The sequence below is a fragment of the Atractosteus spatula genome, chromosome 25 (assembly GCF_055471065.1).
Source record: "Atractosteus spatula isolate fAtrSpa1 chromosome 25, fAtrSpa1.hap1, whole genome shotgun sequence".
Lineage (NCBI taxonomy): Eukaryota > Metazoa > Chordata > Actinopteri > Semionotiformes > Lepisosteidae > Atractosteus > Atractosteus spatula.
In genome coordinates, this window is record NC_142730.1 from 960857 (window position 1) to 983932 (window position 23076).

The 23076-nt window shown below is 55.6% G+C and overlaps 4 protein-coding genes across 9 annotated transcripts in view; 1 reads left to right on the forward strand and 3 right to left on the reverse strand.

Moving 5' to 3' along the window:
* Positions 1-645: 645 nt before the first annotated feature.
* kcnj20 (potassium inwardly rectifying channel subfamily J member 20) lies at positions 646-1073 on the reverse strand. The gene has a single exon (XM_088905245.1). The coding sequence runs from the start codon at positions 1071-1073 to the stop codon at positions 729-731; it is 345 nt and encodes a 114-aa protein (XP_088761371.1). The 3' UTR covers positions 646-728.
* A 190-nt stretch (positions 1074-1263) lies between these two features.
* LOC148814938 (G protein-activated inward rectifier potassium channel 4-like) lies at positions 1264-8014 on the reverse strand. Its single transcript, XM_088905244.1, has 3 exons — positions 7655-8014; positions 3581-4838; positions 1264-1435 (listed from the first exon to the last, which is right to left on the reverse strand). Exons 1-3 carry the CDS (start codon positions 8009-8011, stop codon positions 1326-1328), a joined length of 1725 nt encoding a protein of 574 aa, XP_088761370.1. The 5' UTR covers positions 8012-8014; the 3' UTR covers positions 1264-1325.
* A 2496-nt stretch (positions 8015-10510) lies between these two features.
* igflr1 (IGF-like family receptor 1) lies at positions 10511-18849 on the forward strand. 3 transcript variants are annotated; one of them, XM_088905268.1, is made up of 8 exons: positions 10511-11290; positions 13804-13993; positions 14199-14349; positions 14692-14796; positions 15855-15897; positions 16400-16480; positions 16882-17091; positions 17731-18849. In XM_088905268.1, the coding sequence occupies exons 1-8, from the start codon at positions 11131-11133 to the stop codon at positions 18087-18089; spliced, it is 1299 nt and encodes a 432-aa protein (XP_088761394.1). In that variant the 5' UTR covers positions 10511-11130; the 3' UTR covers positions 18090-18849. The 3 variants fall into 3 exon arrangements, with proteins under 3 accessions (XP_088761394.1, XP_088761393.1, XP_088761395.1); XM_088905267.1 differs by having other exon boundaries at positions 10518-11290; positions 14689-14796; XM_088905269.1 differs by lacking the exon at positions 14692-14796 and having other exon boundaries at positions 10518-11290.
* Positions 18850-19429: 580 nt separating this feature from the next.
* The window catches only part of kmt2bb (lysine (K)-specific methyltransferase 2Bb), a 45264-nt gene continuing 41617 nt past the window's right edge, over positions 19430-23076 (reverse strand). For all 4 annotated transcript variants that reach the window (XM_088905249.1, XM_088905248.1, XM_088905247.1 and 1 more), the window contains one exon: positions 19430-22957. In XM_088905249.1, coding sequence (XP_088761375.1) covers positions 22682-22957 — 276 coding nt within the window. In that variant the 3' untranslated portion in view covers positions 19430-22681. The remainder of the gene's footprint in view (positions 22958-23076) is intronic.

The window sequence follows — 23076 nt, forward strand, 5'->3', positions numbered from 1 at the left end:
TTTAAAAAACGTAATATACTGACTGTTTTCCGATTCAGAGTGAAAAAAGATACATCCAGCATTCCTGACGAAACTGCTTAAATCTACAGGTTTGGCAAAGCCTGCTCAACAAGCAAAATAAATCTCATTGCTAATAACATTGTATTAGCTTGAAGGTACAGTACTTAGACTGAACTATTTCATCAACAGCTTCTGCTACAGGGTCTCTGACTGTAGGACCTTAGCTTGACAATCTCATCTGTGGGATGGAACACGGGGTTCAGTGGACAGAGCATTGGACCTTGAACTAGGACCCTACTGATGTAACTACTATCCGAGTTACAAAACTGAGGATAAGTACTTTAACCACTGGACCAGCTGTCCAAACAAGCCTGGACCTGAACCACTGGACCAGCTGTCCTCCTGGTGTAACAGGACTGGACCTGAACCACTGGACCAGCTGTCCTCCTGGTGTAACAGGACTGGACCTGAACCACTGGACCAGCTGTCCTCCTGGTGTAACAGGACTGGACCTGAACCACTGGACCGGCTGTCCTCCCGGTGTAAGAAACCCTAGATTTTAACCAGTGTTGACACCTAACTCATAATGTCCCCAGCACTAATGCAGACATAAAAAGAAAGCAGAACATCTCTGAACTAGAACATGTGCCTCAATCTGAGGTGCTCACAGACGGACAGGCATGTCCCAAGACCACCAGCCCTGTTATTCCCCCCACAGGCGGACTGTGTCACACGCTGAACTCGCACTCATTGACCTCTGAGGCTCGCTCCTCCTGGATCTGATCGATGCCGTATCCGGGGGATTCCCAGAAGAGCCTTCGCCCCAGGTCCCCTCCGTCCGCCTGTTCGTCTCCGTCCCCCTCCTCCTCCTCCTCCGCCTGCACCCCCCACTCCAGCTGCCTCTGCAGCTCGGCGCTCTCGCAGGCACTGCAGCGCGGCAGCGGCACCTGGTAGGTCTCCTGGAAGCGGCGGTAGTCGACCCGGAAGGCCCCCTTCTCCAGGGTCATGCAGGGCTCGAAGCGGGCGCCCCACTCGATCTCCGTCTCGATGTACGAGGTCTTCGCCTGGCACATCATCCCTGAGACAGCCGGGGAGCGAGAGGAGGCACACGGGAGGAGACACGGGGAGAGGGAGAGGAGGCGCACAGGCGGAGAGGGAGAGGAGGAGAGGAGAGACAGGAGGGGGAGAGAAGGTTAATGGTGGGAGACAAAGGGGCAGAGACAGCAAAAGGAGGAAAAAAAGGAGACAAACAAGGTGAAAGAGTCAGTGAGGGAAAGAAGAATAGAATACCTGCTTTTGCACTGTACCTAACCACCAGGTGTGTCTCACTGTGTCCGTCCCCCAGTCCCCTCCGGCACCGGGCCTGTGGGGGGCCTGTGGGACCAGCGTTTCCATGACGGGCCGTTAACAAGCCAGGAACTCTGGGCACCAGGAGCTGAAAGCACAGGAGACACTCCAGCACAGCACAGGCGCCCAGGTAAAGAGTATAAACCCCAGGCACAGCGGGAGCAGCATTCAGTGGAATTAACAGGATCAGTTTAACTTGAGGCAGCGTGGTAGTGCAGAGGCCAGCAGCGCTGGGGCCCGGGGTCGCTCCCGGGAGCTCTGTCTGTGTGGAGTTCGTATGCTCCTCATGGCTGTGTGGCCCTGGTGTGAGTGTGAGTGTGTCTGTGAGGCCAGATGGGTTGAATGGACACGGTCCTGTCCGGAAGAGGATCGTTTCAACGCTGGGGGAGGCCGGGGGGGGGGCGGGGAGTCACGTGGTCGAAGGACACACTTCCGGTGAATCGGCCCGAATCTCTAAGAAACGCGGAGAACGGCGGTGTGGCCGGCGAGGAGTAGACCTGCGCTTTCTGCTCATAATAATGCAAGGTAAATAAGTCGAAGTCGAGTTTTTACCAACAGCCCCTTCAGTCTTTTTGTGATTTTTAAAAGCCCGTTTTTGATGAAACGCTTTGACGGTGTCGGGTTAGGATCGCAGTCTGCTGAACGGACGACACGCGTGTTCCCTGCCGCTCGGTCGCCGTGAGAGCAGTGAGCCAGTGAGGCCACACGGAGTCACTGTTTGGCAAAAAGTTCGAATTGATTGATTAATTCCCAATTCCTTACGCTCGCGTCGCGCTTTTCTGGGCAGCCCGCTCCCGGCGCTGTCCCGCTGCCCGTGTCCGTGTAGAGCGCGCTTGGCGCAAGGCTCTCCCTGAGACACCGTTTTCGAGTTCATTTTTTTACATTTTCACATTTATCCTTTCGTTGTATTTTTACTGTTTACTTGTATTATATGTATAATTTGTGTGAAGAGAAATGAAAATAGGAAAGAGGATGCAATCGACTGATGAAAGAATAAACTGAACTGAATGAAGTCCTGGTCTTACTGAGGTGGGTCAGATACCTGTGTGTGGGGTACAGACATGTATATTCCATACCTGTTATGTCTGGGGGGGGGGAGGGGGAGGTTCAGACGTGTGTGGGGGGGGGGTACAGACGTGCTGCAGGTGAGACAGGAGCAGAGACAGTTTGCAGACTAAGCCTTTGAGTCGTTCATTTTTTGCATTTTCCATCAGGGCGACCTGACTCTATAAATAGCCGATACAATCGGGTTGTGACTTAAGCCAGAGATCCAGGGGCTCACACATGTCCACTCTGTGGCACGAGGCCGTTTCCACAACCCGTGTGCAGAATGAAGAAGCAGCGCGTGGGCAGCAACACCAAGATCTTGACCTTTCGGACAATCAGCACTTATGAAATCTTTCCTCACCTGGGCTGTGACGTGCGGTCTGAGTTCTGGGACTGGTCTGTGAGTATCTGACACCTGAGACTCGGACGGAAAACCCGAGGTGTTTCAGAGACTTCCTACACAGTGCTTTCATTAATTTCACTCCCACCCAGAGTGGAGCCACCAGTTCACACGTATCTGCGAAGGGTCTGTGACGAACAACCAGAACTATTTTTTTGTTTTACAACACGATTGTATTTTGTTATGCTGCATGTAAATAATCCAGAAGGCAGTAGGAATGATTTGTGTTCCCGAGTGTGTATGCCAACTGTGTCTGTGATTTTATAGAGCTTAATGTTTTGAACTTTGTCTACACACACTGTGGACTGTGCTGCTGTCACCCCTGTGAACCAATCTGTGCACAAACCTTTAAAAGCACTTTCATTTACAATTTTAAGTGCTTCTCTTAAATTAAAATAAACTTGATTCAATAATATAATATTATATTAAAAATGTTATCGCATCATTCCAACTCTTTGGTGTTTGGTGTTTATCGTTGTTGAAAGACTGGGACTGACGTCCTGGGAGAGGATGTGATGACTGGACAGATTTGAAAACGCCCCTGCCCCCCCACATGCCCCGCCTCCTCCAACACGCCCTCCAAACAGCCAATGGTTTTTCGAGGAGAGCAAGAGCCGGCCTGCAGACACCCGACGGACTTGGTCAGGGAAACGAGCGCGAATCACCTGCCTGCCTCATCCCCGCCCCAGGCCCGGTGGAGCTGGAGAACAGAGCCAGGCTTGAGCCCGCAGTCCCAGGGCCCTTGGCCAGCACCCCCGCAGAACCCCCCCGCCGCGCCCCGCTCACCGGTGGCCTCCACGATGCCCTCCAGGATGACGATGATCTCGAACTGCTGCCGGCGCAGCTGGTCCGGCCCCAGCTCCCAGAAGGGGCTGTTCGGGTCGATGGTGTGCTGGATGACCTGCGGCTCCACCAGGAAGAGGCGGTCGGAGCCCGTCTCGTAGCCCAGGTCGATCTCGGTCTGCTCCAGGGGCAGGAACTCGCCCTCGCTGGTCTGGCGCGACTGGATGAGCTTGGCGCGCACCTTGGCGTCCACCATGTGGCTCTCGCGCAGGTCGCCCAGGCGGAACATGAGGCACAGCTTGTCGTCGCGGTTGGCGATGACGCAGGTGCGGCTGAACAGCAGCGTCTGGGCGCGCTTCTTGGGCCGTGAGATCTTGACGAACATGCAGCCCACCATGAGCGCGTCAATCATGGAGCCCACGATGGACTGCGCCATCACCAGCAGCACGCCCTCCTGGCAGGAGGACATCACCATGCGGGTGCCGTAGCCGATCGTGCGCTGGGTCTCCACGGAGAAGAGCAGTGCGGACAGGAAGCCGTCCACGTTCTGGTAGCAGGGCGGCGGGTCCTGGCGGGCCGGCGCGTCCAGGTCGCCCCGCAGGAGGGCGTCCAGGTAGTAGAGGCTGGCGAAGCCGACCCAGGTGACCACGTAGCACATCATGAAGACGAAGAGGAACCAGCGGTACTTGAGGTCCACGAAGGAGGTGAAGATGTCCGACAGGAAGCGCCCGGTCTCGGAGATGTGGCGCAGGTTGACCCGGCACTTGCCGTCCTTGGTGACATAGCGGCGCAGCTCGCGGGCGGCGGGCGGGCACGGCGGCGCCTGGCCCTCCTCGTCCTCCAGCAGCCTGCTGCGCAGCTTGGGCGACCTCTCCATCTCCAGGACCGGGGCGGACAGCACGCTGCGGGTGGGCGTCCGGGGGGCCCGCGCGGAGCTGGTGTCCATGTTGGGCACGCTCAGGGCGTGGCGGGGGTACCAGCGGGCGTGGGCGCCGGCCGCCTCCCGCAGGGAGCAGCGACGGTACCCGGGCAGGTCCCCCGCGGAGCAGAGGCTGGGGCGCTGGCCGCGGAGCAGGGGGCCCCGCTGGGGGCTGTAGGGGATGTCCGTGGTGCTCTTGTGCCGCCGCATGGGGGGGTGCGAGGGGGGTGGCAGCGGGGGCGGGCAGCTGTGCTCGCTGGGCATGATGTCGGGGAGGGGCAGCCCGCTGCTGACCTGCTCCCCCCCCTCCGCCGGGCTGTCGGCCACCAGCACCGTCTCCGTCTGCAAGAGAGGAAGCCTCCGTCAAACCAGGCTGCCTGCTCCTGCCCCACAGCGGCATCAGTGCTTCAGCTCTGCCCATGAGCCGGAAAGGAACAGAAAGACCAGCCGTGCTTGCAGTCTCTAGAGGAGTATACCTCCAGCCCCGAGGCACAAATCTGAACCTTTGGGCAAGACCAAAGACAATGAATATCCGACCCAATGCCTGTTTTGTATTAAGGGCATATAAAGACAAGTTCACAGACTCACTCAATGTTAGCGTCTGAAATGTAATCATGAAAAAAATTGCAGTTGCATTTCCGTCAGCCTGTTGCAGATAAACACAATGTTAACAGAACTGACTACTTTATTCCAGTCCGGATTGTAATACTGCACAGAACTGAGAAAGGAAATGGGCCTTGTTTGTATTGCCTAAAAGAAACTCCTCTAGGACTTTAAAGCCAGGGAAATTGGCAAGAATAAAACTATAGATTTGGAGATATCCCAAAAAATGATTTGATGGAAGTGAGATTGTCGAGTGTCGAGTGTCCGGGAGTGAGAGGTGTGCTCTGGAGAGCTGTCAGCAGGACACATGTGGCACAGAAGACAGTGGAAAAAGATGCTGCAGAATTCTCAGAAGTCCCAGTCATCAACAAAAGAATGGTGGATTTTCAGGAGTGTGACATGTTTCCATGCTGACCCCATGATACTGTGGCATTTCCCTGCTTTGCAGAAGAAATCCATTCATCCTCAGCTTCTGGAGACCCCAGAACAACAGCAGGGCCACCCCCAAAAAGAGACCAGTGACAGCTGAACAGGTCAAGAGGACCGCCTCCTTCTCGGCTCACTGCACTGCTCTGCACTTGTCCACATTTCCACAGCCCAGGGAGACCCCCCTTTACAGCCCAGTCCTACTGCAGCCCAGAGAGACCCCCCTCTACAGCCCAGTCCTACTGCAGCCCAGAGAGACCCCCCTCTGCAGCCCAGAGAGACCCCCCTCTGCAGCCCAGTCCTACTGCAGCCCAGTCCTACTGCAGCCCAGAGAGACCCCCCTCTGCAGCCCAGTCCTACTGCAGCCCAGAGAGACCCCCCTGTCAGCAGCGAGGAAGGAAGTGAGCAGACTGGCACTCCCTGTCTCCGGAAACGCCGCGCTGGCCTTGCAGAAGGCCTCATCACAAAGTGGCCAAGAATCGCTCTTTGCAACAGAGGCAGGAGGAGCGACGCCACTTTCACCTGCTCCCATACCTCCCAGTTTCACACAGGTCAGTTTTCCACAATTTGCAAAAACCTTTGGAAAGTCTTGCTTGTGGGATGCCTGCTCCTCAGTCTGCAAGGGACAGTCCTTCGTCAGCTGTAAGGAAGGAAGCAATCTTGTTGGGAGAACCTGTCACACACTTCTCCTGGCTGACTGGCAGCTGTGTGCCAAGTATCGCCATCGCAACGCCCCTGTGTTTCTCACATAGGCATGTAAATAAAGTTGCTGTCAGGGTAACCATCACTGTTTAGGATTAGTTTACTTCTTGCAAGGGACAAAGGAGGAAACTAGAGCTCCTGGTAAAGGCAGGGAACGTGCAAACTCCACACAGAAGGTACTCCCCGTCCAGAATCAAACCTAGGAAACCAAGCACCACCACACTCTGCTTCCCAGGGAAAACATCCCAACCGTGACGCACAGTAACCTGGGTCTCTGTGAATATTCCCTCCTAGGATAGGTAATCATCTCCACTGAATTCAGACATGGGCAGTGTTAAAACCACACCGCCAGGGGGTTCTGGAGGAGGTGTTAGAGGGGCCAGAAGGGGGCGCTCACCCTGCGGTCTATGTGGGTCCTAATGCCCCAGTAAAAAGACACTGGGGACACTATACTGTAAAAAGGCACCGTCCTTCAGATGAAACATAAAAGAGTAGGGGTGTAACCCCAGTGTCCTGGCCAAATTTCCCCCTGGCCTTTACCCATCATGGCCTCCTAATAACCCCCCTCTCTGAACTGGCTCCATCACTCTGCTCTCCTCCCCACTGAGAGCTGGTGTGTGGGGAGCAGACTGGAGGTGCTGGAGGGGATCCCCATGACCTGTAAAGCGCTTTGAGTGGAGTGTCCAGAAAAGCGCTATATAAGTGTAAGGATTATTATTATTATTCCCCACAACTGCAGAGCTGCTGGCTAAGCCAAGGCTTAATCCTTCATGGATCAATTTATCCTTAATTAAGCCTGCTGTGTACATTAGTGTTCTTGTACTTTCTGTATATACCGCATTTGTATGAACTCCTTTCTTGAATTGCTATTTGAATACAGCAAATCCCCCTGTCAGAAGTTCCCAAGTGATCACGTTAAACTGCATTCCTTCAGCCCATTCCCTGAAGTTTACGCACAGAACGAGACTAAACATTAACAGACCTTTTCACGATTCCAAACTGCTGTGTAAAAACAATTCAGGGGACCTGGATGTTGCAGGACAGTAGAAAAAGACGATGTGGTCTGAGGGACTAAGATGACTAAGATGCCTCAAGCTGTGGGCTCTGAATTGGTTCATCAGGATGCAGATGTGAAATAACTGACCTTTGCAGAAAACAGATGGCACAATTTATCTTTTTTTTTCCTAGAACGGGAGCTTTTTGCAACGACATGACTCAATCTCGATGTCACTCGTGAGCACAGCTGGGGTAGCCCAGCGACTGCCGAGGGGCGAGAGTCGTTTCCCAGACTGCCACTGTCCTGCAGCGTCTCCCTGCGAGCCGGCTCAGGACAGCCTGGGCCGGATCAAGCAGAAGTCTCCCCAGGGACCCCTCCCCCAATTTGACTGCCTCAGGGAACCCCCCAATCCCCACGGAGAATCACTCACGTGGAAGGCGCTGGGGTGTCTCTCGGGGTCCCCCGGCCCCCGTGACTGGACCACCATGGTGGACTTCAGTTTCTGGGCGGCGCTGATGGAGGCTCGGCGCCCCCTGGAGGTCACTGCCGGAGGGGCCCTAGGGGCGCCAGTGAGCCCCTGGCCGTCGGGCCCTGGCCCCCCTTTCCCCGCGGCGAGCATGGCGGTGGCCGTAGAGCTTCGGACAAGGGGTGGGGTGTGCACTCCGCTGGCGAAGTCCTTCCGGGTCATTCGGCCCTGGCAGGAAGAGAGGCGAGAGCAGGGAGCCGCTTCCCCCAGATACTGGAAGTCTGAGAACCGCACAGACTCTGAACCCCGTTTTTGTCCCATTTATTTGACTGAAGCCAAGCTTTTAGCCAAACCACGTGCCCCCGTCTCCTCACACACTAGCGCAAGAACAGCGATGAAATTTCAAAATCCGCCTTTTGAAAAAAAACCACAACCAATAGGTTCAGTCTGACGTAGACTGTGGTCCTGTGGTCTGACCAGGCAAGGGGAGGCGTTGTGCATGCTGGGGCAGGGCAGCAGGGCGACAGGGCGACAGGGCAGCAGGAGAGCGGGGCAGCGGGGCAGCGGGGCAGCAGGAGAGCAGAGCTCAGCCTCAGATCTGTGGTGACAAACAGCTTGTCCTTTTGAGGAGGGAGGCTTGACTCATATGTTCCGTGTTGTCAGGAGCCTTGAGGTTAACTGCCTTCTAAAAGGGCACCAGAACGCCCTCCTTCGTCTTTTTGAGCAGATAACAACCTCTGTCTCAGGAGCACAGGCTCTAAGGTTTTGAACCCTTCCAGTGGTTGACCTGAGTGTTATTTAGGAGCTCACTGCTGGCCAGAGAGCACAGTAAGACCCCTGGCTGCTGGCTCAGCTGCTCCCCCCCCCTGCCCCCGCCGTGCCCCTCCTTCCGGGCTTAATCCTGCAAACACAGCCTCAGGAAGCCCATCTGCTATCTCTGCTCTGGCCGGGATGCAGGAATGCCGCAGGAGTCTCTGGCTGAGAAGAGCACCAGGCTGTCAGCACCTGCAGAGCTGTGTCCCGGCTGAGCGGATCTCTGCTTCGCTGCGTGAAGGAGGGGAGAGCAGCCGGATTACAGACAGCTCCAGAGAGCTCATCCTTGGACTGCTCAGTCCTCCAGCTGTTGTGGGAAGAAGCCAGGGAAGAAATGCCTCCCCTTCTCAGTGTTAAATACTTTTCCCTCTTGGTTTCTGCTTGTGTCCCCTGGCAGTGACTCCACCGTGCCCACTGTACCATTTCTTTTCGAGCTGTTTTCAGTGCATTATCAGACAGCTCTTGGCCAGATTCAGTGAGATTTCTTCGTACCTTTGCCCTTAAGCACGACGCAGCTGATCACGTGGGGAGAGAGGAAACTATCAACCCGACACTGAAGTACCGATTACTGGCTATTGTCCACACAAGTTAGCGAGGTGCGAGTCTGTAACCTGCCGGGCTCACGATGATGAAAACCAGACTCCTGGAATTACAGGAGTGTTTGTCTGGAGATGCAGATTTGTGGGTCCATTGCGCTACGGCCCAGGAATGTCAGAACCGAAGAAGTGGCGCGGTACAGCGGTTCTCTGCGTCTGGGCAGATCTGCTCGGCTTGACTCTCCAGCTTCGTGGTCTTGCTGTGTTTGAATTTGTTGACACAGCTGTTTACTTCCTCACACAGGACTGTAATACCTCCCCTGACAGAAGCACATCTGTTAGAGCTTCGCTGATCGGTCACTCGGCACCAAAGCGTCCCCATATTATACCGTACAACAGCGCCCCCCCCCCCAGGACCCCCGCAGGAGGTCGAGTCTTGAGTGGAAGAAAGTGTGGGCAGTGTGACGATCGTGCCTGTGCCTCCTCTGGTATCTACTGTGCCCCTGTAAAGCCCCCCAGTGCAGGGAGGGTAAGGGGGGGTGCTGGGGGTGGAGAGGAGGGCGAAGTGCGAGGGGTCTGTAACAGGCGCCCTCCCCCCGAGCTGCGGCCCAGGGGCGTGGCCGGTCGCGGTGCCTCAGCCTCAGCCGCGGCTCTGCAGCAGCGCTGGGGGGTGGCCTGGTGTGACCTGGAGATTATCCAGAGAGCTGCTCCGTGCGGCTCGAGCCACAGTGCATTCGGCAGCATCCTACCTGCGGAGAGCGGGACCTCCCAAACAGGTCGCGGGGTTCGCTGCCGGAGGAGGCGGGGGTGTCCGGCGGCAGGGAGAGAGCAGGTCGGCGCAGCGCAGGGGACCCCACAGCTGGTCTGAGCGCTCTGCTGGCCAGGGCACGTGTGCCTTCTCAATGTCACACTGCTTTCATCTTAAACCGGCTTAACGACAGCTTCTTAATTACATCCCCCGCACCCCCCCCCCGGCGCTCCAGTGTGCGGCCAGACGCTCCTGCCTGCAGCTCGGACAGGGGCGGGCCTGTCCCCCCCAGGACCCCTGCAGCTCAGGCGTCTGAACGGACACACCTGTGCACCCGGCCAGGAGGAGAGGGGGACCCTCCCGAGCCGGCACTGTAGGGGTACCCCAGCAGTGAAAGAGGGGCTCCCCAGGTGATGAATCCGTGAGCTGTGCAGTCAGGTGTCTGACCTCCATCCGTTTGCTGCTTCTTCCTCCAGTTCAGGGTCGCGGGGCAGCTGGAGCCTCTCCCAGCAAGCAGCAGGCACAAGGCAGGGCACATCCTGGACAGGACACCAGTCCATCACAGGACACACACACCCTGGACAGGACACCAGTCCATCACAGGACACACACAGTGGCACCCCCCACTGGCACTGGAACCGCCTGCAGGAGGGGGGGGCGTGTCTCGCCGACGTCACTGGGAGCCGGCAGGCTCGCGGCGAATCGCAGGTTCATCTGCGGCAGGTAAACAGACGCGGTAAAGCGAGCGCTCGGCTTGGCATCGAACGTGTCCGTGTTGTTTGTGGCGCAGAAAGCACAGTCTGCCGGATATCACAACTGCAGACAAGATGCGTTTATTTCAGCTTTCCAAAGCACTGTTATTTGCGACTGTGACGGGTGTCCCCCAAGTTCTTTCACACCCTGGAGACGATGCATCCGAAAGGTGGTGCTTCTAAAAACAACGACACAGGACGCGCTGGCTCAGTGCACCCCACTGATGTACGGGACGCGGACTCGCAGTAAGCCTGGGTTGACAGTGGACAGTTTGGAGTTCCTGGCTGTCCGCGGGAGTCACCTTTCATAGCCAGCTTTCTGATATTAGAGGTGTGGTTTAGAGCTGAATCTGACATGTTTCTGAACCCCTGCGGGCCGGCCCAGGCAGCGGTGTAGCTCTGGCCGGGCGCGCCGGAGATGTGGCGGTGCTTCCTGGGCTGTCCGAGAGAGCCAACCCCCGGCGGGCTGGACCTGCGCGGAACTTGAATTGCTCTTTATACATACGCCCCGCCCCCCACCTAAACCAGGAAAAAAGTCGCGTCTCTCCCGGCGCTGTCAGTAGTGTCAGCGCGGCCGGTCTGACCGGAGAGATGCGGCGGCTGGCGGATCTCCTGCTGCTGGGCGCCGCGCTGCTGGGCGCCGGGTGCGGGCAGAGACTGTACTCCAGAAAGTGCCGGGACGCCCTGATGTTCTGGCATAGAGACTCCGGGAGCTGCCGCTTGTGTGCAGACGAATATCCCATCACTGCAGGTACAGAGAACGGGCGAGGGGGGGAGACGCTTTCATTGCCTGCTGACCGGAGTCCGGTTTCCTTGCCACTAAATCAAAATCAAATCAAATCAAAGTTTATCAAATGCACAACAATACAGCGTGCAGCAGTAGTTGCTGGCAATGAAGTGTCTTTAACTGGGAGATGCTGTGTAACACTCCTACAGTATTGCACTGTACGTGTTTTTTTCTGAAATCCTAGGGAAGTAAATGCTCTGATCACATTGTTATGAGCCCAACTTGTACTTAACTTCGTCTGTCCTCAAGGAGAACATAATTAATTTGCATAAAGTACACCGTTATGTTAAGAACGTGCTGTCTGTCCGTGTCTTACATGGTTTCTCAAGATATTTTCCCGTATTGGCCGAAATATTTAGGGTTTTTCTGTGTGAAATAATCAAAGTTCCAAGTTGCTTTTACATCCTGCGGTTTGAAGACAGTGAAAAGCACTAAAACCAACCGGTGCTGAAAGTTCTAACAGTGATTTTTAATGCCTCTCAGCGCGTAGATCAGTTCTTTATTTTTAGGTTTTGGATGCATCTTGGGGTGGACGGGCAATTTTCAAAAAGCTGTCACAGATCACACAGGAGCTCAGGGGCTCCGTGCGCGAGGCGCGACAATTGCTGGCGGTCGAGATGAGGGTTCAGCTGGCGATGCGATTCGGTTGTGTTTCCGGAGGAGAGATGGAGGCGCTCCGGGCTGAGGCGGGACGGGCAGCTGGCGGGCGGACGCCCCTCAGACCCCGCTTCGCCCGCCGAGCGTGGGGTCCTTCCACAGCGCGAGACGTCGCGGCTTGCTGGGTCAGTCCACGCGGACTGCCCTCGCAGACGCGCCCTCCCCCACGCGTGACAGAGCACCGCACCACACGGCTCAGACACTTGGAGACACGATGCTCTTATATACACAGTAAACTCTCGGTTAACGGCCTAATGCGCTAGAGGGGTGTTCGTCGTTGCCGGTAGTCCAATAATAATAATAATAATAATAATAATAATAATACATTACACTTATATAGCGCTTTTCTTTAGGCAGGAACTCCCCTCCAGCACCAAATCGCGAATAACGTTTTTTTAGCATTGTTCGGCTCGAAAACACATTGCTATATGAGAAATGTACTAATACTAAATATTTAGTAGTACTACATGTCATGTTAAATGTACTGTGTACGCTTACTGGAAATTTGCAGTCATTTTTTAACGATTGTAATCAACACAATCAATGACAGCTGATCCTGTGCCCTTTTATCATAAACGCAAACTATTTAATATATATAATTAATTTGCTGCCTAAAATTCGCCACAATCACCGCCCGTCGTAAGCAATCGCGCTGCCCCTGTTGTGCACCGTTGATACTCCTGACTCTGAGACCTGTGGAGTTACTTGTTTTACGTGCATTTCGTCGTTATTGCGGGGAAAGCCCGGTGTTTCTGATTTTACTCAGAATTCCCCGTTATCAGATCGTGTCGGTTTTATTCCGTTAGAGCCGAGCTCAAGTCTTCGTGGAGCCGCTCGCGAGTCCTGTGCTGCCCTCAGCAGCGCCTGCTCGCGCGTGGGAATGCGCCACTGACACGGGGGGGGCAGCGCGCAGGGGGTCCGTGTCTGCGCAGGGCCGAGCCGGCGCCTGTTCGGGGACCCCTGGTGCCTCCGAGGGCTGACAGAACCGGGACTCGCCGGAAAGCGCTGTGAGAAGCCACCTTTGCAGGCTGGTTTCCGTCCTGAATCATCCCGGAATGAGTAGGACCGCTCGCTGAACTCGTCGCAAGAGAACGGTTCCGTTTCTGCAGAAACTGGTGACAGCCCGAGCCTCCGAAAACTGTACGTCAGACAAGCAGGGCTCCGCCGCAGTTAACTGTATTTATAAATTCTCATTCTCATAAGCAGACCTTTCTGTCACAGGGATGGGGTTAGTTCGTCCGTCCGTTCCCTGACAACTTCATCGGTCTGTCCCAGCGAGCAGTGGGCGGGGGCGGAAGGCAGGGCACGCCCTGGACAGGACGCCAGTCCATCGCAGGGCAGACAGACACAGACACAGTCGGGTCAGGGCTAATTTCCCAGAAGACAGTGAACTTACCTGTGGGACGAATGTGTGGAAGGAGACCCACGCAAACACAGGGTGAACATGCAGACTCCACACAGACAGCACCCCAGGTCTGGAGTAGAACCCAGGGCCCCAGTGCTGTGAAGCAGCAGTGCCAGGATGAGGTTAATATCGCTCTTAAACTCATCGTTGTTAAAAGGCGTGAGCCATTTTTTTCTTTTCTGCGGGCGATAGCTGGGGACTTGAGAGGGTGTCGCCGAGCTGTTCTGGAATCTTCCCTCCGCCTGCGAACGGACAGATTCCTGCTGGAGTCTGGTCTGTGTAGAGCTTCCAGACCGCTGGAGAGGGATCTGTTGGCTCTTCTCCCCTGGTTCCTGGGAATTCTTCCCCGAGGCGCCGGGAGACGGAACCGCGTGGTCCGGTGGCTACGTGTCTGATCCCTGCGCCTCACCTCCAGGGTTCGAGTTCTCGCCCAACTGCGGCCTCCAGGACGATGGCGGGCGGCTGGCCCGTCCGCACCAGGAGTGCGGGGCAGGGACGTTCAACAACGGGAGTCACGCCCGCTGCCAGCGCTGCACCCTCTGCCCGGCCAGGCAGGGGCTGCGAGACTGCACCTCCACGCAGGATGCGCGCTGCTGCGGACAGGGGTGAGGGTACCGGCATGTCGTCTCGTCTCCCTGGGGGTGGGGTCGTTTCTGGAGGCCTGAGAGGGTCTGGGAACGGGGTGTTAGGCAAAATGGCTCTCCTGTGTCTGCGGCACGGGTCTGATTCCCTGCATCTCCGAACTGACCGCGCCAGGGCTTGGTGGGACAGGGTGACCTCGCCGTGACCGGAGTGTACTGCTGTCCGCAGGGAGTGGGTGGTCAAAGGGAGGTGCCAGCCCGCCTGCTGCCGGTGCCCCAGCGATGCCCCGGCAGCGTCTCAGAGTGACCAGTGCCCACAGCCTGTGTTCTCCTGCCTGCCCAAGGACGGAGAGCAATGCCAACGCACAGAGGAGGAAAGGGTAAGAGAGAGACGGACTGTCCGGGCACAACCGGGGGGCGGGGGGGGCGGGCAAGCACCTGTATCCCACTGTCACCACCACAATCACAGGATTGACAGGAAGTCACCACAGGTCCTTTTCAAGGGCAGGCTCTTTCGGAGGCACCCTTTTGAGCGTTCTGGCTGCCTCGGGGAGCAGGACAGGTCAGACCCAGCTCTGCGGGAGCCCAGGCCGCCCTTGCTGGTCGCCCGCAGGCCGCTGTCACTTCGAGGACAGGGTCGCTCCAGGGCTGACCTCTAACGCCCCGAGCTCCTGAGGCTGCTGTAGAGCCCCAGGGGTCACTGCTCTACCTGTGCTCAGCAGACCACCACCACGACGAACTCCTCACTGACAGAGACCCCCACCCCAGTGCCCCGCACCGTTCAGGAAACCGCAGGGCCGACGACGAGACGTGCACCTGTGACCCAGGTGAGAGCGACTCGCCTGCTGTCGCCAGTCCTGCTTGCTTTGTCCAGTTCTGCTGCCCCCTGGAGGCCGATTCAGTTTGGGTCCAGCCTGGGTAGCAGTGGGCAAATGCTCTCCCAGAAGTCATTGCACAGGTCAGGGGTCGCCGCTTGGCATTGGCTGTGTGTCAGACACCATGATTCCTGTTGGGAAGGAAATAACTGCTGATTCAGAACTGATAGAAGCAAATACATTTTGTTTATATCATTGCTGGGACTTGAAAACAGATTATGTGCTCTTAGCCCCCTAAGAAAGAATTCTACTGCCTTTTCCTCTCTGTACTCCAGATGTCCTGGATTAGCCCTTAGGACAGGAGCAGTTGCTCTGCCAGTGTCATGTTCTGCTCTGGATACATGAAGGAGGCTTTACTGTACAGTTGGGATGTATCCAGCTGCAGGCTCGCAGACTGAAGCGTTGATGTGTGTGAGAGTTAGGGTCAGCTTGTTTGGTGGTGAAATGGAATATTGTGAAATACTCTCTTGTACAGGTCTGCAAAATCTTCTGCTTCATTTGGTAAAATCATGAAGTCATGTTATAATAACCTTCTTCTTTCAGTTCAGAGCTTCTCGATGCTCTGCCCAGTGGAGGTAGGAGATGATCTCGCGGGAACAGCCTGTCACTCTGAAGGCAGTGTTTCTTTATCGCAGGTTAGGATCAGGGCCTTAAAAGGGCAACTGATTCCTGGGCAGAGCGTTCCACAGGTCAGGCACCTCTCTGCAGGAAGCCATAGTCTGGAACAACCACAAGGTCTTAAATGAAAATTGAACAACAGCTGGACTCAGTTCCGATGGTGTCAAGTCCAATCGCAAACACAAAAACCCCTGATCCTTAAAACCCGACCCGGCACAGTGAGCCTGTTCTGTCCGGGGACTGAGCCTGCTCGTTTCATGAGCGTGGCGGAACCTTCCCATGGGGCCGTGGAGGTGACGTCAGGATTCATTCCCACTCTTCCTTCCCGGCTGTTCCCTGCTTCCCCCTGCCTGACGGTGCCTTTCTCCCCTCTTTCTCTCCCCGGCCTGTAGACTCCTGCCAGGACCCCGGCCGCTGCGGAGCTACACGGTTCACGTGAGTCGGACCCGGACGCTGTGCCTGGGCTGGCATCGGCTGCACAGACAGGCTCTTCAGCAGCGCTTGATCACTTCCAAACGCCTCTCAGAGGCTGGAAGCAGAGGCTCTAGAAGACCTCTGGATCCTGTCATGTAGTCGAGGCTCAAGCCAGCTGTCCCCGAGGGCACGATTAAACTATTTGCCATGCTGCATGTGTCGGCAGGAGTGATCTTAAGCCCTGTGGGGAGTGACGTTACTCTTCTTGTCCGAGGGCTTGCTGAACCGCTGACAGCCAGTTGCTGCCGAGCTCTTCCCTGGAAACACCCCGTCCTGGGCTCTCCTGTTTTGTGGGGGGGGGCGGGGGGGACTCAGCTGATGGAAACCGAGCTTGAGGCTCCGACGCAGGCAGCGGGCCCCGAGGGCTGCGGGCTGAGGGGACGCGCGAGGGTGGGTGGCGGCTCCCTCGGGGGCAGGATCGTGGGTTTCTCTCGGGGTCTTAACAGACGTCTCTCTCCACCAGTGATGATCCCGACGGTGGTGGCGGCCATGGTCTTCCTCGTGTGCACTATCGTGATCTGCTGCCAGTGGAAGAGGTGCACAGGTGGGCCCCCCCATGTTGCCTCCCCCCCAGGAGCGTACACAACACCCCCTCTTTCCTCAGGGGGTTCAGATTTGAGTACCTAATACAGTTAATGTAACATGCTGTACTTTACCCTGACTGTTCTAGTCAGCGGTTACTCTGGACTCGTGAGGACAGTAACTGGCTCAGTTCAGTCCCTGACACCCCAGTCCTTCAGGGGCTCTGGGGGTCTTCAGTCAGGGGTTAAAGGTCACTGTAAGTCTGGGCTCATGAGGACAGTAACTGGCTCAGTTCAGTCCCTGACACCCTAGTCCTTCAGGGGCTCTGGGGGGCTTCAGTCAGGGGTTAAAGGTCACTGTGTGTCTGGGCTCACAGAGTCAGTAATCCACATCAGCTCTTTCTGTTCTTCTCTTCTGCATTAGGAGACAGGAATTCGATGACATTCAGCCGCTACCCCTGTTACTGTGAGCCCGCTGACCCTGGCATGCACTACCTCACCCAATCAGAGAGCAGCAGCCCGCAGGTCTTAGCCAATGGGATCTGTGCTTCTCCAGGGAAGGTGGGCTCTAGGGGCGACCTGGAAGACTCCCTTCTTCTGCTTCCTAGAGACAAAAACCTCAGTGACATCATGCGTGAGTTTGGGTGGCATTGGGGGGGGCACCTAGAGTGGGGGGGGTTGTGACTCAGATCACAATATCCTGGGGGGGAGTTACCGTTTTAAATGTGGTGTTAATTATTCCTGGAGTGAAGAACAGAGACACTTTGAAGGCCTTGCCATCAAACCAGCATCACTCATATCAAAATGTAAAAGAAGAGATGGCTATCAGACGGAAACTGCAAAACGGAAAGTCTGAGAGCAGAGAGGAGGCGGTGTGTTGGAATGAATGTGTGACGCACACGCACACGTTGCAGCAGCGTGACACTTCCATATTGCCATCTTGTAAAAATTAGACAATTTCAGGGGGGCGGTGAATACTTTAACAACTACTGTATACGTGAGTAAAGCCTGTCAGTTGCTTTGCCCCAGGATCTGTCTTCGTCTCCTGACCAAGCCCCAGCCTGCCGAGGGGGGGGTAGACGTGCAGGTGTCTCATTTTTGTTCCTCCCAGTAAATCCAGGATCTGAACTGGCCGGCAGCTGCTAGTTCCCCCTGCTCTTCACGGGGGGGGGGGGCGGCTGTGGCCAGGATTTGGGGTTCAGGGATAGTTCTACCGCCTGAAGGCTCGGCCATGCTCTCTTCTCTCTCTGTGCTCTGTGCCCTGCGCCCACAGCTCCCGAGCTGCAGGAGGCGCCCTTGCAGGCGGTCCTGGACAACCTGGACGTGCTGGAGGAGCTGATCATGCTGCTGGACCCCGAGAGCGCGGTGGCCAAGTCGACGCGCCACGTGGCAGCACGCTGCTCCTTCCCCGCCACCTGGATCACCTACACCTACTCCATGCGCGACAGCAAGAGCCCCCTGCAGGCCGTGCTGGAGGGGGTGACCGCCAAGTGGCCGGACTGGACCGTGGGGCACCTGGCCCGGCTGCTGTCCGACATCGGGCGCAACGACGCCGTGGCCGCTCTGGCCAAGCTCCCTCTGCCCCCCCTCCCACATGGCCAGCTGCCATCGACCTTTGACCCCTCAGGATGAGGTTTGGTCAGGGCACAGGGAGTTGGGCTCATTGTTCCCCTAAGACAGGGGTCTCCAGCCCTTGTCCTGGGGAGCCCCAGTAGTCAGTCTTACAAGTCACCCTCAACCACCTATTCAACATTCAACATTCATTTAAGCAACTGATCAATTAAGCAATTAACGTTGCAATGACCTGAACACTGGTCCTAGAGGACAGTGGAACTTGGTGATTTTTTTCATTCCAGCTGATCTCTAAGTGACTTGACTGAATGCTTTTTTAATTGATCACAGTTAAATTGGCCCAGGTCTCCAGGGACTGATAATTTAAGGGACACTTATCAAACCTGCTCTGCGGATCCCCAGGAGCAGGGCTGGAGGTCCCAGCTGTTTTCAGGCAGCTGTTAATTGGAAACAGCCCGTTAACACGTAAGAATCCAACTTCTGCTGCTGCAGAAACTGACGAGCATCTGACTATAGAATTCACATAGATTGCTGAGTAGAGACTGTCGGGAAGACTATGAAGAAAATATGTAAAGTATAAACTAGCCACTGGTTCTAATACACTTAACAAGCAAATAGCATTACACGGGAATAGTTACACTGATTTATACTACCTCAGCTCTCTCACTCTCCTTATATATCTCTATATATAAAATCAATTCTATTTCAACCTTTCAAATTTCATGTAAACTTCAAGTATGTCGCGTCTACGCAGCAGTCCAAGTCCAAGCTGTCCTTGTGATCCCCCTGCACTTTGAAAATTAAAACCTGCTTTCAGTTCTGTTGTTTTGGTGCGTCTCTCTCTCTCTCGTGATGCAGTGAAGGCCAGTCTTCATTACCCGTTAGAAGCCCCTGTAAAACCAGGATGGGCTTGTGGGAAGGGACTGGCTGTTATAGTCAAGTTTAATCCCATATTCGCGCATTTGCTGTCCCAGCCGCTGGCTCTCTGGCCCTGGAGGAACGGCGGCGGCTGGGTTTCACCCCAGGTGAGCGCTACGGCGACGACTTCACTCACCTGCCTGCTCGTTTCCACTCGGCTTCGTCAGTCAGTCCTGCTGTTCCCACACCTTCAGCGCTCGAGCTGAACTCCGCCTCTCCTTATTAGCCGTTACTAGTAGATCACTCAACGACGGAAACAGGTGGGAGTGACACTACCAGAAACGCCCATCAAAAGCACTCCTTCCCCAGAGGGCCAGCTGGACACGCGTCGTGCTGCTCCATAACCAGAAGAGCTCAGCTGCAATGAGAAGCAGGCGTGTGGCTGGGGAACAGCTGCCTCAGCGCACGGTTCTGAAGGGCCAGCAGTCACAATCTGCTGTTTTGTTCCAAGTCTCTCCTCTTCAATAAGAACTGGCGCACTGTTTTTTTGTTCAAACATCTTAACATCTTTATTAAGCAAATAACATCATAAATAAAAAAGTGCATAGAAAAATTAAACAGGTTTAGAAATATTTATACAAATGTACAAACTTGAAGGTTTATTTATACAAGGTAACAAAGCCATTTTACCACTTTTAATTCGTTTTATGACTTTTTCTTTCCTCTTGTTAAAGTATCCCCTACACACGTACACAGCGCGTCACAGCGGGAGCAGGGTTGTGCGGGTCGTGTCAAGGTTAGGAACTTCGTCTCCTTCATTGCACAGGCGGACCAGATTCCACAGGAGATCACAGCCCAGCATATTCCTCCGGCTACTGAGGTAGAATCCCTGATCCGAGAGAACTCCGGGGAAGGAGGGGGGGGGGGGGGGGGAGGCCGCTCGGGGGGGTGTTGGTCACAAGGGCCTGCGCTGCACTGGCGCGAGCAGCTGTATGAAGAGGCGGCTTCGGAAAAGACAGGCTTCCCGATTTCCCTTGCCTAGAGTGAGGTGTGGGGGGGTAAAACCAGGCGGGGGGGTGCTGTGTTTTAAAAGTGCTGGTTGTCGGACCGGGTCAGGGCTGCAGCGGGACACCGACAGCCGGGCTGTTCAGAGACCTCGGAGACGGAGAGAGCCGAGCAAAAGGGAAAGGAAACCCTCACGCACCGAAGGGACGATCGAGGGAAACTGCTCGTCGCAGAAAGATGGGCTCTCCTGCTACAGACCCGGCCTGCTCTTTCTCATCCTGCCTCTCGTGACGAAGTCGGAATGAGAACCGTGGTGCCCGAACGAACAGACAAACTGTACTGAACGTGAAAAGAGATCCGAGACGCGACGCCTGCCAGGAACACCTGCCACTGCCCCAGAGAAACGAATCCCGAACGTGCCAGGGGTTCACTTTCGTCTGCTAAAACGTTAAAATCGTGGCTCAGTCATTACAGAGATCTACCACTAAAGGCTAAATCACAAGATATTGCTATTTTTAGATTTTTCAACTCTGCGCAGATCTATATCTGTTCAAGTAAAAAAAAAAACTTAAAAGGAAACTTGTAAACGTAAATCTAAAAGTAAATCAAGCCTTCAAGTACAGACTTCTAAACCTCAAGAGTTAAAGTTTTAGTTTTAACAGTACATAAAAACAAGGAACATATCAACATTGTACATTATGTGCACGCAATTAAAAAAAAAGTTAGCTGCTCTAAAAATACAACTTCTCTCCTCCCCCCGAGTCCAAAGAAACCAAGAATGTAGTTCTTTCCTGTAGGTTCTCACTAATGGTGCGAGTCTTGAAATATCGCTACGCAGAGGGATGAAGCTCGCTGCCCGGCTGTGGAGGAACTTAAGAGCGTCAAGTCTGGTCCTTTCTGGTTTCAGATTGGGGGAAAAATAGCACCACACAAACACTTCGTTCCAACACTGCAAGAATTTTCTGATGTCTTATCTTCCCCAGAGCATTTAGCAGATCTCACAGAAGAGGCGCCTGGGCCTGCTACACTTTTGAGTTTTTATTTTTAGGAACGGGAACGGTGGTGGTGGGGGGGGGGGCTGGCAGGCTGTTGTATCTGCCTGACGTTCCCAAGGTCAGGCCAGGGTGAGCGGCCAGGTTCAGTGCAGAGGAAATGGCCTGCGCCTCCCCCGGGGTTATAAATACACCACCTCTGAGAACGTCCGCGCGGTGTGGTTTCACAAGCCGGGCCCGCGATCGTGCGTGGAGCGAGGCAGACGCAGGGACGAACTCGTCCGCGCAAGGACACGAGGGAACGGGCTTGCTCCTGCGCACGGACGGATCCGAGCCTCGGGTCGCAAAGTAAACGGAACACAGGGAAGGGTTCAAGGATCGCGAGTACCCCAAGGAGGAGGAGGCGAGGTGCCGGGCCGCGAGAGAAGGGCGGACTGTGAGAACAGGTTGAAGAAACGCAGCCAGCCTGTCCCCCTCCGACAGGAAAGGGGCTGCGGTCCAATTCCGGCAGCTGGAAACGGATCTAAAGGAAACAATCCCAGCGCTCCGGGAAGGAGGCTACTGTACTTTGATCCCAGAACTGAACACAGGCTCCCCTGAAGTTCCCCAGCCACAACTGGCACAAGAGTCACAACTGCAACGCAGCCTTCTGTCCGGCAGAAGGATGAGACGAACTGAGATGTCTGCGATTCTGCACCTGAACTGGATCGCTGAACTACAGCAGGCGATAAAGACAGCCTGAGCTTAACAGCTGTACAGCAGGTTTAAGACTCGGGACAGGAGAGGGAGCTGTCGTTTTCCTGTCCTGAATCATCGGAGGTGTGCCAAGTGCACGTTTTAGAATAAAACTACATCAAAGCTTCCCGAGATCTACAGCCAGACCCTGCTCACAGCACATTGACAGGTGACCCATCTCCGCCCCACTGAGAGCAAAACAGAAACCAACTTGAAAATACAATCCTGACCATTGTGTGAGAACCAGACAGACTGACTGATGGTTTAAATGAGAAAAGTGCTCGTTTGCCCAGCCAGTAAAACCACAGTACTTAGTGTTGGCTCCAAGAAAGACTAGCGTAGGAGTCAGACTCCATTTCCAGCCCTGGTGTACAGTGTACAGGGGCTCCCGAGGACTCGCTCGATACTCTAGAGGAAACCTGTGCGAACGGTGGCGGGCAGCAGCAGCTGCTGTCACCTCCCTCCCTCTGTCCATCGCACTCATCTTCCCCGCCCTCCTGCCCCCCGTCCAGAACCGACCCCCCCTCTCGCCACCCCCCGCTAAGAGCCGGGTCGGACTGAACTGCTGCAGCCACACCGACCGGGCCCCTCTCGGATCAGGAGGGAACACCCCCGGGCTCGACCCGAGGGACTCCGTCCTTCTCCAGCCTCGGCCCGGTCCAGAGAACAGGGGTGGCGCTGTTCGGGCCTCTGCCTGGCTCCTTCAATCTGCGCGACATAATCCGAGTTAAAAAAAAAGTCATTAAAAAAAATCACAGTGTTTGACTCCTGGTTTCTAGCAGAGGGTCTGGGGGAAGTCTGCTGAGGGCCGTCTTCTACCGGGTGGGGGGGGGGGGAAGGGGAGGGGAATTAGAGGCGCCATGTTCCTCTCTGACCTGCTCTGCCGGAGTGAGATCCGGGGTGACCCAGGCCTCTCTCTTCTCCAATCCCGGGAAAGCTTCCCTTTCGCTCCCTCGTCCTCACTCCCTACATTCCACCTCCTTCTGTACAGAGAGCCGCCCCCCCCCGCCGCCGCCCCCTTCTCCCGCTGTCCCCCCACTCTGGCTGTCCCAGGGGACCCCTCTAGTTGAGGAAGCGGCGGCAGCGCCGGGCCCCGCAGTTGCAGTGCAGTTTGTTGCTGGCGTCCTCGATGGGGAACTTGTAGTCGTAGGTGAGCTCCTCGCCGCGGTAGATCTTGCGCAGGGCGAAGATGACAATGTGCTTCTGGCCCTCCACGTTGATGACACGCGAGTAGCAGTTGGGCTCGCAGGAGTGGTTGATGAAGCGTGCCGCGTTGCCGTGCATGGTGGCGTCCACCACGTCGAAGTCGTCGATGCGGAACATGTAGCAGCCGATGCCCTGAGGGAGGGAGATGCGGGCCGGTCAGCAGGACAGAGTGACCCCCTCCATCGCTCCCTCCACGCCAGGGAGCCAGGCTGGTCAGTGAATCTCCCCCAGGGTCACCCCACCCTCTGTCA